The following is a 17,150-nucleotide window of genomic DNA, read 5'->3' on the forward strand; positions in this document are numbered from 1 at the left end:
AGGTTTATAAAGACATTTTCAATATACGTAGGAGAGGAGTAGAAAAGGGGCTGTATGTAACTGTACAGTTGAGATCAAATTCAATTATAGCTGAGAAAGCTACATTTGCAGCATTTTCAGTGAACTCTTTCCCTCAGTGAGCACCACACTGGTTACTCAGCCTCTTCAACATGAGAGTTTATTGACTTCTGCAGACTGCTTACTACTTAGGCCACATTTTTCAAAAGCAGAAGGTGGCACACAACCGTGCAGATACCACTGTATGCCCGGCAGACATGTTTCTAAAATTACCGTGACCACTCACACTGACAGGATGACTGTGCACGCTGGCAGCACCATGGTGCCCCATTGCAGCACATTCTCCCCACGCGTGCATGCAGATCCTATAACCACGTGCACAGATACAGCTAATCAACGGCGGGATTTTTTCTGCCCTTAGCACGGACCTCAGGCCTCTGCTTTTGAAAAACTGCTCACTTATGTCTTACAATGCATTTTTGCCTAATTGGCAGAGAAAGAAGTAATTAAATTTAACAGAAACCAGGGCTTCCAAATGAAGATATAATTTTTGAAGCCACAATTTCTATTACTTCTTATTACCTTTACCTATGTTTTATATGGCAAAGGGTCACAGAACAGATGCAGCTGCTAAACTGGGTGGCTTAGTAAATGAAGTCAGCTTCTGCAGAGAAAAGCAGAAGTTAGAGGACATGAGTGAATTCACTTTAGAAGCCAAATGAAGTTTTGAGTCACTGATGACTCAGGTAAAACTCCAATTTAATACAACACCTCTAAAATATAACCTCTTCTAGATAAGGCAACAATAATCAACAGCCAAATATACTCAGAAGAGAAAGGGGAAATTCTGAGTAAGAGTACAAAAATGAATCATTATACTGATAATGTTTTTGTTATTATTTTTGCAGATTAATCTGAAAGCTCTTAGGACTCAATTGACTTACCACAGCCAATAAAGACAAAAAGCAAAATCAGGGCAGATACTTTCTGCCTAGACTCCATGGTGATGGGCACATTAGAAATGAGGTAGATTAGATAGATGAACTAGACAGACACATCTAACTGTCCTCCAGTGCACTCATTTGTTTGACAGCCTGGAAAATGGCAACATTCCTGGGATTAAATGAAAATAGAAAATTGCATTTTCACTGTAAAGTATACACAGAACTTTGCTATGTCAGTTTCTCTTTGTTAAAATAAACCAGGGCCCAACCACGTCCTCCCAGAGTGACCCAAAGCACAATAAGATAAATGAAACAGTAACCAAGACGCGAACAACTGAAAGCCCTTACGTTGCTACCCTTTTACCCAGGATATTAGTGGAGTGATATGACCCACACACACTTTGATACATGAATTTCTCCTGAGCTCAACACCGCCAAAAATTCTAAATCTTGCATTGCTGTCATGATATCATATTTCTTTTCTTCATGACTTCCAGCCACTTTACCTTTATGGGCTGGTCAAACAATTTTTGTTCTGTGGTGCCTTTTCTCTCCACTTTGTTCTTCAAGAAAGTAAAAGTAAACAAATATCTTGGATATAAAAAAATAAAGAACAACAATAACTGGAGTGATTCTTCCCAGAGATTTCTGGTCCAGCTTGTGGACGTATTAGTGTGGCTTTTGCTTCAGCTCACAGAAAAAAACATGCATACGCAATGACACACGGTTAGCACTTATGTTCACATTCAACAGCTCCATATTTTTTTCCTAGCACCAGGATGTGCAGGCAAGTACAGAGCTAGATTTGGCAGTATGCAATTTGGCAATCTCTGAGCCGGATCCTGCTCTTGCCCACTCCAGCTTTGACAGAAGTGCCGGCTGCAGCCCGGGGAGCTGTGCGACATCCCGGCGGTGTCGGGGAGAACAGAATCCAGCTCCTTGTGACAGTTTTCCCCACACAACATCACAATCAGCCAAACACATTTGTAATCTACTGCAGCTGGTGTTTCTATAATTGATAGAGATATAAAAGCCCTTTTTGCTAAAGTTGTACTTTTGTATTTTTTTTTTCTTGGGGGAGTTGTGAGAAAGCAGCTACAAAAAGCAAGCTTTAAATCTCAGATAATGTAGCTCCCTTTAGAATCCCAAGCTTAAAGCAAGTAGTTACGAGTTTTAGCAATGCAAAAAAATGGAGCTAAAAACAAACATTTATTTTACTTGACGTAGCAAAACAGTGGATTAAAAAGTTAAATCAATGCGCCGTCTGAATGGTTCCTGCTGTAGCTGCAATTTCAAATGAAATAAGAATGTTATAAAAACTCGCGCATATTAGGCACATTTGGAAATCTCTCCTTGTAACTGTTCTTTAAGTGTTCTGTCTATGAGCACTAACAGGTCACTGCACAGGAAATGCAAAAATATGTTACATTTTAATCAGGGCATATAAAACACTGTCTAGAATGTTACATTGCCCTTGGGAATCTGTAGTAAGTAGGGGAACTTTTACAAAGTCCAGGTCACTCTCCCCATTACATCACTGTAAAAAAAAAATTATTAGGCTAAATTATATAGATGTCATGTATTAGAACTTTCCCAGTTGCAGGATGATGGCTAAGAGATGCTTATTTCCTTGGAGAAATTCATAATCACTCCCTTGTTCCCCTGTACATACTTTGTATATTGAAAATAGTGCATTTTAACTGAATCAAAATGTTTCCAAACAATTATAACGAAAGAGGACAAATATAAAAATGAGGCTGTTCATATACTCACTCTAACAACAAATTTCAGCACTTTAGCCCAACACACACACACACACAAAAATTGAAAAGCTGCCTGGCTATACCTCATAGGTGATAAAAAATGAAAGAAGGGATTTTAGCAGAGATGTTTGGGAATGATTAAGGTAAAATGTCCCTAATCCAAACAAGTGGAAAGCCAGATGTTGATGGCGTCATAACATCCTTCTGTGTCCCCCCCCGCCCCGCAAATATTTCTTCAAATGATTTACCTCTGTTTAACCCAAATCACCAGTTTATAAGATCTCCAAGAAGTTCACAGAAAAAGCAAAAGAGTAATGCAAGGGTGACTGTTTTCTAGATTACATTCTCAGGATTTTTGTTATTTAATGTACAAATTTTGGAGGTGACAAAACTGTACAATATCCTGAAGGCAACCTGCTCCGCTCTTACTGATCCTGGTTCAAGTTTTGTCACCAACTTCCAGATAGAAGGATTCGATTTCTATGAAAAAATCTCCCACGGGGCAGCAAACAAAACAAAATAAAAACCCTTGCCCCAAGTAAAACCAAAGTCAGAGTTGCAAGGGCCCAGCGCCTGCTGAAGTAAATGGCAGTTACACAGTGACACAGGGATCAGCCCTTTGCAATTTGCATGTTGCAGCATGAGAAGAGATCTCAGACTAACAGCCCTTTTTATCTAAACAGATATCTGTGGTTGAAACTCCTGGCATTATTCTTTGTATTTTCTCCAGCTGCTTGCTTTTGTACAACAGCTACTTAACTGCCAGCAATTTCGACGCTTTGTTCCGGCCTACCTGCGGCACCACGCTCCCCCAGGCCTCGTGCCACCCCAGCCTGCTGACCAGGCACCTCCCGCAGCTCCACACACCGATACCTCCCTATATATATTATTACTGCACATTCTATATGGTTTCCACAAACCTCTCAGCGTGCTACCTCAACTCTTCAATACGTCCGTTTAATTCTCGCCAGTCAAGGTGCGGCCCCGAGCCTCGCTGCCCGCATCTCCTCCAGACTCCTAGCAGCAATCCGGGTTTCCCTCGATTCGATGGCGTTTCGCGGCCTGGCGACCGCTCCTGAACTGCCTGCACGATACCTCAGGGATGGGACATTGCCGCTGCCATTCAACAGATGAGGGGGGCGCAGGTCTCGCAAATTTTAAGTGAATTTTTCTACTTTTTCCACACAGAAGAAGGTCCCCTGGGGCTGAGCGCCCACCTCAGGAGGGCCAGGCCGGGCCCTGCCGCAGCCTGCAGGCTCCTCACGCCCCGCGCTCCCGCCACAAACCCCGCAGCGGCCCTACAGACGGTACCTTTTCTCCCGGCTGAGGAGGATTAATTTCCCGCACTCGTCCATCCCCTCCCTGCCTGCGACGAAGCCAGGGCCCAGCCAGGCTTTTGAAAAAGCAAGCTGAGGAAAGCTAGGAACCGCACATGTGGAACCAGACTTATTTCCACCCGGGTCTTAATCTAGACAGAAACTGCTGGATGCATTCACTGCAAGAGCTAATGCTGAATATCATGCTCTACATTAACCGGGTAACAGAGTCAAGTATACATTTTTACCACCATTTTCTACAGATACATGACAATTTTATGCCCTCTGCTCCCGTCCTTACCCCTGCTTGTCCATGCTTTGCTTCCTAAATTTCCCTCCTTCCCATCTCAGGGCCCGAGCTCCAGCTAAACGCACAATACAGACCATTTCCTCATTCTGCTTTGACTGCTCAGACCCATCGCTGTCCCTGCAGCAGGGAAAGCAATTGTCCTACTTATCCCCAGCTAAAACGTATTTTAAGGGAATGTAATTGAAAAAGAGAAACCAAGAACAGAGCATGCGTGGTGGGGATGGCATGTCAGAGAATGCTGTGTCACCTTCTAAAAATTCTTTGGCAACAGCAACTTTTAGACTTCATAAGTCAGACAAATTTGGGTGGATTTTCTCAGGGAACACAGAAGATATCTCTGAAAAATGTTCACGTCACTGCCAGAAAGCACAGTGGTCCCACAGCTTTGAAATAAACCCTGATGTACGTCTTTTAATTTTTTGCCAAATAACATCCTACCCTAAATTACAGGGAGAACTTTTTAAGAAAAGAAACATAGATTTTGATAATAGAAATAGTTGCTCTGAGCAGCTCAGAACTGGAAGCATTAGAACCAGTAGAAATCAGACCTTTCAACAGAAAACCCCAATCTGGACTATAGGAACTGTTGTGCCCATAACATAGATGTTATTGTTGCCGTGCCTAGGGCTATGCAGTACTCCAGCATCCATACAACGCTGCTCTCAAGGCCTCCAGTGGTTTTCTGTTCTTTTCAAGATCTTCCCTGGGTTTTTTTGCCCTTTTCGTTATCACATAGCTGAACTTCTGCCTCATTAAGGGGCTGCCAGGCGGGTGAAGGTGCTGAGCCCTGGGCAGCAAATGTTGGCTACTTGTTCTGCCCCATCCACAGCATGTTGCCTCTCCAGTTCAAACAATCCATCAGGCTAGAGGGATCATCAGACAAAAACTACAAAATATATCTGTAATTGTGAACACAAAACAGGTTGATAACTTGCTCTGTGTTATTTGAGCTGTTTTTTCTCACGCACAAGTAAAACAATAACTGGCTAAGGCTACAAAACCCAGGTCTGAGTCCCTGGTTCAGTCAGAGGGGCCCTTGGCCGTAAATTTCAGCACAGACTTAAAAATTGATAGAAACTCCTTTTTAATCATCAAGTATTCAGCTGCTCATTACTGATATATGCTTTAATGATGTGCCTTTAAATTTTGGTCTAGTTTTAAAAATACAATTTCCTCAAATCCAATACAAAATCCAGGGCTGTAAAATGGGGCCCCATAATTTTGTTCAAGTGCTCTTTCAGTTATAAGGTACGTTTGAAATACAAAATTTAAGGAGTTTGCTATGTCAGGTGACGTTTTGTTAGCTTTTGACAAGAGAAAATATTTAATACCCTCTTTTTTTTCCTGCTCTGAATATTAGTTTAATTGTCACAAATAATTAAACGCTTATGAGTAAAAGACATCTTCAGACATTTTGACAATACATATTAAGAGACGCTTTAAGGGAAATCTGCACAGATCGGCTTTTATTTGTTATGCTAAACGATGATGCATCCTGATTGCATTTGTTCCTTATTTGTGTGTGCAACAGGAGACGTACTGTGAATGATCTGTAAGGAATAAAATGACAGCATTTGACAGGCTAGGAAATGTCTGGGCAAGGATACAGGATAAGGAACCCTAAAAGGGCATTGTTTATGGAGGGGCAATGGGATGGAGACACTCCCTTCAATCTAAGGCAATGAAAGGCACAAACAACTAAATTACAGTTAATAACAGTAAGAAATAAACATAAATTATGTATACAAGGCTCAAGCTCAAGGACTTTGGACCACTAAAAATACATATCATTATATCAATTATCAAAGAGAGACAAATTCCCATCCTGGGAATTTGCATACGAACTCTAATAACCTACTATTCAGAAATAGAGGCAAGCATTAATTTCCACATGAAAAGGAGCCATGGGAGAGTTTCCCAAGTCCCCAGCTCCAGAGAAGAAAGCCCTACCTGGTGATTCAGCACCGAACGATCTGGCCTCTGTTTGAGAGGGTAGCAGGTGGTCTCCCAGGTATGGCAGATTAGCCCTATATTACCTAAGATTTATTCTGAGTTCCTGTCAATATAATGGCTGAAACGACCATTCCTGAAAGGTAATATGGTGTGAAAATAAACATAAACAATCCTTAATGAATCCATAGGCTATTACTTGCATCATATTTCTTCTATAGGCAATACATACATCTCCACTTTAGAAAAACAACACTGCCCTTGATCGAGGCTTAACAATTTCAGTTTACACAAGAGAGGGAACTGAGGAAGGTCCATGGGAACTGCTTCGTGCTAAAAGCTTTTGAAAATTCAGGTCTCTCTCCAGATGTCCATGTAAGGATTTAGGCCCTTAACATTAGAAGCTGACTTACAGAAATCAGAGCCTCAGACTCTGTTACCAGAGATTTCCAACTATCTCTGGCAGTCTGGGTGGAGGAAAAATGTGTATGTCCTGTTTAGTTGCAATTAGACCAGGTTTTTCATATTTCTCAGGGCAATGCATTACATACTGTCAGAAGTACGAAGCTAGATCCCAGGTCTGACAAAGAAATGTGGAACAGTATACGGGGAGAAAAGTAACCACAACCAAATTCTCTGGTCCTGAAACTTACCACTGACCAAAAATGCATCTGAAGGATCATTTAGGGAAGGTAAAAGACTTAAATTTTTCTTGCCCAGTAAAGCTCCCTTGGCTTGTTAACAAGAGTTAACAGAGCTCTGCTTTCTCTAACTGTGAGTCCTCCCACTTTTGGGAGCTCCTGGACATGAGCAAAGTGCCGCCTCCTCCACCACGGGGAGTTGCACGGAAGGGATGAAACTGCCTTTCCAGCTCCTCTCCCCAGCCAATTCCCCAGTGCCCCACCTGGGCTGCTCCCTCTTCTCACCCCAGCAGCAGACATGTGGACACCTTGAGCCTCCAGCCCGGCTTTCTCTCCTGGAAGTGTGCTGACGATAGAAGTGTGATCTAGTACCTAGAGCAGGGAATTAGGAGCAAATGCTGTTTGACCTTGAGCAAATCAGCTAATACCTCCTGGCTTCAATTTGCCTTTCTGTGAAATGGGGAAAAAAATATTTTACTTCACTGGGGTTATTCTGAGGAGTACATAGCATTAGTAAGAAATCCTTGGAAGAAAGGTGCTAAGTGTAAAGAAATATTACTCCACTTCCTAACAAAGCACACATATACAAGCAGGAATCATGCAGCTAATCAAAAGCACTAGAAAGCTTTTAATTTTTTATCATTTAGTGCTACAGATGATCAATATAACTACTTAGCTTGTTTCTCCTTTCACATGTTAATTTAATGCTACTTGTACTATGCTTATAAATGTTATGACGTGGCTGAAAAACACATAAAAAAATTAATTTTGGTAGACCACTATACCAGCTAGCATAAGGTTTTGTTTCTTTGGTACAAAACTGTACATCATGAAAAGATCCAGCTCTTTTCTGTAAAGTCCACTCATGCTGCAGGAACTAAATGAGTTCTTCCTATACGTACAAAGAAAATTGCAGGCCTTACAAATTGTGGTGGTGATTCCCAGTGTAATTCACAGAAAATTATTTATTTATGGAAAATTCAGAGTAAAATCCTTGTACAAAAACAAAAAAAATTACTTCTGTTCAAGTGGAGGGTGAGTGACAGAAGTAGGCTTGTTGTCTGCACATACCAAACTGACCAATATGCAGATTTTCATTCCGATCTCCTCTAAGCAGAGTTTCACTGGAAAAAAATCCTTGCTATCAAGCTATTTCAGAGAATTTAATTATTTTCATTAAAAACAAGAACTGTGTGCTGCTCCTTTTTCAATAGAAATTCTGCACTGATTCCACATAAACAGACCAAATATCACTTCAGCAAAGCTGCTTTGGGAATATGTAACATCATTTTTTAAGTTATGAAAGCAATATTGAATGAGATTTACTACACTTTAAGATAAGTGGGTCTTAATTTTATATGAACAGAGAGACTTAAAAAGCAACCAGAAACAGTTCTGATTATATTGTGCTGGAATATTAGGCCTTGTGCAAAATTGCCCCTTTTCTCTTTTACATGCATAAAAACAAGCACAACCGGCTTTTCAATTAAATGAGTCTTTTGAGAGAGATGCAGGAAGAGCCAGAAAGCTCCTTAAAACTTTATTGCTTTTTATCTTTGTCAGGTAGGGATGTCTATTAAAAATGACCTGTTCTTTCCAGTACACGGTCCTTTGTGCAAGTTTTTTCTTCCTGTTTGACCTATCAATTTTAAGGGTTTCCCAAAATGGGAATGGAAGGGTTGATGTGGATTAGTTTTCCCCATATACTCAGTAGTTTTGCTTTCCTATAGCTATCTAGAGCTAAGAATGCTTCCCATAGACTCTTTAGCATCGTGAGTAACTTAAATGAGCCTTAGTATCATTAGATGATAGCAGTTTGCAGAACACGGGGAGAAAAGACACAGAAAGGAATGATATAGCTATAACAGATACAAGCCATGGAGATGAAAGAAAGAAGTCAGCATCTCATTTGCATTAATACAATAAAAATACAGCATTAATGTTGCCAGTTGTAAATTCTTTTTCAATAAAGTTGAGCCTGATTATATCTGAAAAAAAGGTAGACTGTGCATTCCTCATCGGTCTTGCAAGTGTTTAGACTTTAAAGAACAGTTACTGGCTATTAACTTTCTAGATTTAATTGCCACTAAAAACAATCTCCATGAAACTTCATCTGAAAGCCACTCCTCAAGAACTGATGGTCTGATGTCTCAAAACTGCTTTGTTTATAGCAATACAAATTCACAGCTACTATTCATGTAACTCCACTCCATTGTTATGTTATGTATTTTGTTTACTGGTATTATGTGTGTGTACATATATAATTATATATGCAGGCACATACACCAGTTCATCATCAGAATCAGTCAAAAGCAATATTGCCAACCTTGTTTATTCAAAAATCATGAAGCATAACCTCAAAAATCATGAGACTACCTGAAAATTATGAGATGTTAAAAACAGTCACTTTGAGAATCATGGCATTTTTCTTCTGGCATAAGAAGTTTCAGGCTGCATGTTTTCAAGCTCCTCAGTTCTCCATAGCAAGGAGTTTAAAAGAAATTTTCCCTTTAAAATGCATATTGGGCACTTGCATTATCACCAGACCCCAGGAGCTGGAGGTTTAAAGAAAATAAACACTAACAAAGGACCTTCAGTGGACACAACTCCTAACATCATGGGAATTTTAACATTTGGGCAAATATTGGTGGAATAATCAAAAACTGCTTTAAACAACTGAGCTTTCCAGTTTCCGTCAATAAGAACAGTGCATCCCTCTCCCAGGCAGGTGCTTGTCTCTCCTTTTTGCAGGTATGTATGTGGGCATACCTGAAAAGGATCTGTTTCCAATACATTTAGGACTGTTTGTTCTATTTAATTGTGGAATTTTACCAATACTTGGGGCCATCGGGCGCCACGCGTTATAAACTATGTATTCTTCACAATCGAATCCTGTCATTTTGAAGCTATTGTTGTGACTTTGTTTTTCCTAGGGCAAAGGGGGAAAACATTTCTTTTAGGGAAACAAAGATTCTCTTCATTTTTCTAAAAGAAACACTTAATGCAACACTTAGATCATAAGACCAGTTTTTCCACTTCTTTTTGCCTGAAAAATCTCACAAGGTAATGGATGAAAAGCCAGCAACAGTTAAAGAGGGATGCGTAAATCTAATGGGAAACAGTGTGCTTCTATGATGCGTTTCTCCTTGAAACCTTAAAAAATACACGGTTTGCTGTCAAGGTATTTCTGAGTTGCAGAAGCCGTTACTGTAACATGGTAAAAATGACTCGGTGCCAAGATCCAATAGTCTCAAATGAGAGGTCACCTTAATGAGAAAGAATGGATTTTAGTCCCTAAAACTATACGGAACTTTTAGGCTTCTGATTTGCAAAACCGTCTTCATGCATTTACTTGAGAGCTGCTGCTCGTGTGCACAACGTTAACACTGCACGTTAAAAAAGGATTCTTTAAAAGACCGTTATCATCTACTGGTACCAAGAAACAGTGTTTGATAATTAACATAGAGAATGGAAGCATGTTTGAGAAGTGAAGTTAGCCAAGCAAGCAAAATATCTCAGTCATACCGACTTTAGAAAAGAAGAGCATGCAACCATTAGTAACACAAGTTACAAGCAGAACTCTCCCTAGATTTAAAGCTTAATGGTAGAATCTGGTCCCCCTTCAGAGGCAAAACGTTACTAAAGAAACGTGTATATTTAATTTTGTACCTAAACAGCCCAGTCTTAACATAGACAGGCTTTACACAGGCCAGTTACCCACTGAAGCAAAGTGCTGAGTAAGAGCTGCAGAACTGGACCCACTCTCATGTAAATTATTGTAATTAAATAGGTAATGAAAAATCACTGCTCTTGCACGAATGAAATGTAAGACTTCAGCTGAGAGTGTAATGTGTTTCCAATTGACTCCTGTATCAGATTCGGAGACAGATGAAAATGTCTCTCTGCTTGCATGAGCACGCTTTAGAGGTAAAACTTCACAAATATTTCCATTTTGCAGAGGAGAGGGAAAAACAAAGGCCTATTTTAGCAGCAAAGTCAGTAGGATCCCCCTTTTTTAAGGCATAATATGTTACACACATGTCTCAACCCGAGACGCATTAAATAGAATTTGAATAATTTTACTTTGCATTTGCTAATAATACGTCATCCAGTAGAAGAACCAGGCCTTAGTCTCCCCTCCACTAGCTGACATGATATTTTTTTTACATTTGAGCTCTTAAGATCTGCACAATAGCTTAACACAATAAGTGTTTAGCCTCTGGTTCCAACTGTAATTGATAGAGTACAGTTCCATTCCCTCTGCTGCTGCTAAGTTGGGAATTGCAGCCACAGCAACTGACAGCTTTTTTTTTTCCGTGAGTCTGGAGTTGCTCTCTGGGAGTGATGTCCTCATCGGGATGGGAAGTAAAATGACGGGAGAAAGGCTCACCCTGGCCCTGTGCTACGGAGAAACTCCAGGGACCAATTCTAGGGGAAACAGTTACTTGAGGTGGGTGCTACCAATGAGAGCAAAAATCAGGAGGAGAAAGCTCCGAGAGGAAATACCAAAATCCTGCCGTTTTGAAGAAATTTGGCTTTTCAATTAGAGAGCACAGAAGAGGGAAAGCATTTATGCAAAAGAATTTCTGACAATGAACATGTTTTAAAAAGTGCTATAAAATTGTGTCATTTACTGATGGAAACATCTTTTATTTCGCAGTCACAGGGGCTGAACTCTTGGTGAGTCCCACTCTTTATATAGTGATAATAGACTGTGCTTTGATATGTGAGAGTAAAATTGAAATGAGGAAACAGTAACTAAAATGAACATGATTTCAAGTTGTCCCATTCAGGCCTGAGTTTTGACATGGGAAAAAATTACATAGCAGCTTTGGGCTTAGTAGCCGATTCCAGAATTTAACGCAGATGGCGACTAATTTTGGTGCCTCTTTAGTTGCAAAAGTACCTATTTTGGAATATATTTAATTAACCAGGATTTAAAGGCTCCTCTTGTTTGTGAACACCTTGGCTTTTTTGTCATCTGTCAGCATTGTGATGTGCACAGCAACTGAAAGGTTCTGAGGCATGAGCTATTTAGGTGGTTTTGATGTGCACTTGCTTTTCTGGAGGATGTTTAAACAAAGCAGTGCTGCCATTTCTACAGTTTCATTCAGTTCTGCTTGCTGGGAACCTGCTTCTATTGCCCCTGTAATAAAGGATACATATAATACTCGAAAAGCCACAACGCTCTTGGTTATTAATACATGTATATATCGCTTCCTTTCATCACAGAAATAGACATATCGGACCTAGCTGGTCATTTACTCTGCTCTCTGCAGAAGCAGGATTTCACTTTCTAAATATGTTTCTGTTTTAAATAACCTTTTACTACTAAGGTGCAAGCTGCAGCTTTAAAGTACTGACTGCTAGCCATCTTCTGTTTGCTGCTCTATGAGGACTCTTCCAAAAACAAAACTGTGTTATTGTACAGCTCCAATAAACAAAATAAATGTGACTGATATCTGCTTCTGCTGTACTTTTCCCGTGCTTTGGTTCTTAGATAGCCTACACGAGCTGAGAGAGAAAGAAAAGAAGAAACACAAAATTGCAGCCGGAAAAGGCGTTAAGTCCACATTCCTCTTTGCAGGCTTTAAAAAAGCAAACTAGCAATTCATGATCACAAAATAAAATATGTACATTTAAACAAGCTGCAGGGGAAAGGAGAGTTTAATCCAGTGAAATTGTGTTTGAAAGCTATTTCATACCCCTAGGAATAAAATCTGAATAGCAATTCTGCTTTGCTCCCACCCTTTTTCCACCCTTCTGTTAATATATTACCATTTGTTATGGAATCGTTACAAGACTTCTACCCCAGAGGTGGCTGCATTTCCTTGAAGGATGAAGTACTTTCTGGGCCTGAGTCTCTTCTTACTCGCAGGAGCAGACAGTACTCACTGCAACTGCACTGATGCTGCTAGTAAAGCTATTTTTGCTTTGCACCTGAGCAAGAGAAGAATTAGGCCCACAGTTTGTAAAGCCCTTTGTGATTTCATTTGGGTGAGATCTACAACACAAATGGGTTGTTTATTGTCAACAGAAGTATGATACTAAAGCAGGCACTGATATAAAGAACTGTAACTATCTGCTTCAAGAATCATGGCAATGGAAATGACGATCTCAAAAAGGAATGACGATTCAGAAAAGTTCAGCCCTGGAAAGATCAAAATGCATTTGACATAGTTTTGGTGTTGATGTGAAATAAAGTGTCTTTAAAACTGTAATTTGAGATCAAAAATCCCCATCATCAAACATAAATAGTGCCCCATTTATCCAATTACACTACCTTGCTTCATTACAATGGTCTGTAATATATTTCTTAGGGATACAAGGCTTAAAATTAATAATAGAAAAGGACAAAATTGCCATGTATATTTCTCCAGATAGATTTTCATCTAGCAGCAGGACTTCACTTCTGATTCACTCGCTGGTTCTCTCTAACCTTTACATTATTCATTAATCAAACTAGAAACCTGCTTTCAAAGTCAGTGCATGGTAGTAATTATTTACAGTTGTGCATAGTATTTAATTTTAAGCAATGACAAAAGCAGGCATGTCCAGAATCATAAGGCTTATCATTTTTCTTCCGTTGGAGGTGAACTATCTAAAGAAGCTAAAAGTTGCAAACTTCTCTTCAATATCTCTGCTGCCATCAAGACAAAATGCAGTGCAACTGATACCTTTGAACTTGTACAACTAAAAATAAATAAAAGTGAAAATTAAGTAATATATAATGTATTAACTCCTTTAAATAAAAGGAATAAGGGGCTTTGCTATCAGCCTTGATGAGCGATTCCTTTCTTATTGCACAGTCTGTCTGCTGTCACTTTGAGGTATTTTTCACCATACAAAACAGAACCTCAGTACTATCCCTGAAAATGAAAGTCAGTTTTAAGAACTATATACAACAGGCACGTCTGCTCTTTGAAACCCCCCCTACCCCCCACAAACACACAAATACAACTTCAAAGCAGGAGAACTATTGCAAATGTATAAACCTACTTCAAATCCGTTATGCTGGATGAAACTGGACTGCATTTGCAGTATTTTGCTCACCTGAAACAACATTGATCTGAGGACAAATATAATCAAAGAAATGCACCACTGAAGAGCAATGCATATTTTATAGTAAGAATAAGGAAGGAGAGATGTAGTTGTGGTCAGTGAAAATTCTCCCTCATCATTAAGATTCTCAAAAATACTCTAGCGTTCCGGACAAAAACATATCTTACTGTATTCTCAGCAGGGAAATCCCGGGAAACAACAGCATGGGCTTTGCTCGCAAAAATTTACTTACTCTGTCGCCTATGTTTCTAAAAAAGAACAGGGTGCTCCTTCTACAAAAAGATACTACACGCATTCCAAGTGAAAATTCTGCTTTGAAAACAAAATAACATGAAGACTTATACTCCTGACAGAGAGAAAAAAAGGAGCAATTCTAGCACTGTCACTGTGATGATCAGCATCCATGAAAAAATAGCTATTTATCCTGCAAGTTGAAAACGTTAATGCCTTATTCAGATATAACCTCTTTGTGAATAAAACAATAACAGCAACTCATCAGAGAGTTCTTCCGAATACATGTATATATGCATTTCTAGCTTAACTGTTATTTATGGTGAAAGGGGATCTTTGCTTGCCAGGAATCATACGAGCAACCTGTGTAGGGACAGTCATTGGTCACGTCCCAAAAGACTCTGCCTGCATACCATTGTCCTACACCTACATGAATACGGCAAAACACGTAAGTTTATAAAAGTTTTGCATGTCCCAGTTTCTCTGAAATAACATTTACCTTTGAATGAATCCCAAGCACTACTTTTCAAAGTTTATTCAAGTATGCCACTAAACTTGCCCATACATTTTGTCCCACATATAATATGCTAGACCTAGAAAATATTCGGAAGGGGGAGGAAAAATTAGTAAACCATTTTTAAACTAAACCCATAAAATATTAGTTTTCTTTAGAGAACTAATGTGATGCAGGACACAAAGAAAAAAAGAAGGGAAAAAACCCGCCTACATTAAAAGCCAAACAAGATAATAATTGTGCATGTCTGGCTAAGAGAATCTAGAGGGCAAGCCTTACGTCATTGGCACTCGGGTTACCATGGTGAGTGATTTATTGATATATATCAAGAATGAATAGATCAAAGGCAGCAAGATGACAGGTGATCAATCAAATGTCAAATCAAAGCTGGCAATCAACTGGAAAGCTGATTTTTCAGTGGGTGGGTCTGGCAGAAGAAAAATGAACTTCCATATTGCGCTTCCCAGAAACAAAACCCCACCACACTATTAAAAAAAAATAAAAAGCAATTAAGCAGCCTGAAAGAAAACTCTTTGAAAAGATTTACTCTACAGGCCCACTCATCTGTTTCTTCTTCTTGGCCCCCAAAAGAAAAAGAACACTCTACCAATGACAAAACAAAACACTTCCAAAGTTGCAAACTATTTTCTTCTTTTTGAAAAAAATAAAAAATTGCAAAACCACTTGGCATGTGCAAATACATAAACTCGGCTACAAAACAAAAGAAGGGTTTGATTTGAAAATGCGGATTGTCTTCTAACAGTCAGAACGTTTCATTTTATTTCCTGTTGCAATTTTCACCACTGATGATCAAAGGCTGAACTTCCCCACCGGGTTCATCAGCAGAGACAGTCCCTGTACTATTTCAGGCATACACAGCGCGCACGCACACACACTCACACACACACACACGCACCACCCGGCCAGCACTGCCACCAGAAACACGGCGAAATAAAAGATTAAACGCACCGACCCACTTCGCGAAACACACGGTTCAAAAAAAAAAAAAACCACCAGGAGGGGGGAAAAAATCCGAAAGGGAAGGGGAAGGGAAAAAAAAAAAAAAAAGACCAAAGCGGGAAGCAAATGGGAGGCTGCTTTCGGTTCGGTAAGGGAAAGGGGCCGGGGGAGAAGAGGGGAGCCGGGTGGAAGAAAGTTGGGGGGAAAAGTTTAGGCAGGGCAGGATGGGAGCTCGGAGCAGGAGGCAGCGGGGACCGAGCGCGGTGGGAGCGGCGGGAGGGTGGAAGGGGACAGCCCATGTCAGAGTAAAGATCTTGGCAATAAGGGATGAAACTGGCTCCGCGGAGTTACGAAGGGAAAGGGAGGGGGAGGGGGGATAAATAAATAAAGATCCAGCCCGGAAAAGCAAGGGTGACCCTAAATAATAATAAAGATGGGGGGTAGGATTGGAAGGAGCGGAGAGACAGAGGCTGTGTTAAGTGGATGGCTTCTCCTTACCTGCAGCCCGTTTGGGTGCTTGCTGTTTCCTCCTTGGCATCGCTCTACTTTCTCCAATCTCACTTCTGTCCCCAGATCCGAGAGCCCTGAGACGCTCCTGAGTCGTGTTTCTCTGCCTCTGCCTCTCAGCTGCTTTCCCCAACACCCCCCTCAAGCCTCCCCTGCCCCCCTCCTTTCCACTTCACTGATAGGAACCTGTTTGGTTTTTATTTTATTTTAGAGATCTAGGTTTCTTTCTTTCTCTCTCTCTTTTTTTTTTTTTTTGGTTGGCTTTTTTTTTTTTTTAACTGTTGCAACACTTGCTTTGCTTTGATTCAAACATCCAAGCTCAGGAGCAAATGAAAGGCGCCCACAGTGCCAGAGAATGGTAATAAATAAATAACAAAATAGATATGTATATATTAAAAAAAAGGCAGCTCTGGAAAGACTGTGGGGCTGGCTGCTTCCTCCCTTTCCTCTCCTCTCCTCCTCCTCCTCCTCGCAGAGCTGTATGGCGGAGCGGTGCCCGGGTGTGCGTGGTGTGTGTGTGTGTGTGTGTGTGTGCGTGTGTGTGTGTGCGTGCGTGTGCGCGGAGCGCTGCAGGTTCCGTGCTGTCAGATGCCAGGCGGTGAGTGATATGGGAGAGGACAGGGAGGCTTTGGATGGAAGGAAATCTGGGATCCGCACACACACACACACACACACACGCACACACACACACTCGCGCAGCCCCGCGCGCGCGCGCGCACACACACACGCGCACACGCGCGCACACACCACCGCGCGCACACACACCCCACACACACACACACACACAGACACACACACACAGGCAGGGCGAGGCGATGCCAGCAAACATCGATCCCCGCTGAGCAAACTGAACATTAACAAACTCCTCCTCCGCCGCGACCCGATGACAGGATGAAATTTACTCCGCGCAGACGGAGGAGCAGTTTATTAAAGG

At 40.8% G+C, this 17,150-nt stretch overlaps 1 protein-coding gene across 1 annotated transcript in view; it reads right to left on the reverse strand.

Annotated features, from left to right (window-relative positions):
• Nucleotides 1–16,414, reverse strand: part of TSHZ2 (teashirt zinc finger homeobox 2) — a 140,984-nt gene extending 124,570 nt beyond the window's left edge. Inside the window, exon 1 of the mRNA XM_010569624.1 lies at nt 16,208–16,414. Within this exon, the coding sequence (XP_010567926.1) occupies nt 16,208–16,247 (40 nt within the window). The 5' untranslated portion in view covers nt 16,248–16,414. The remainder of the gene's footprint in view (nt 1–16,207) is intronic.
• Nucleotides 16,415–17,150: the final 736 nt, after the last annotated feature.

The sequence above is a fragment of the Haliaeetus leucocephalus genome, unplaced genomic scaffold, assembly GCF_000737465.1.
Source record: "Haliaeetus leucocephalus isolate CR32 unplaced genomic scaffold, Haliaeetus_leucocephalus-4.0 Scaffold273, whole genome shotgun sequence".
NCBI classification, from domain to species: Eukaryota; Metazoa; Chordata; class Aves; order Accipitriformes; family Accipitridae; genus Haliaeetus; species Haliaeetus leucocephalus.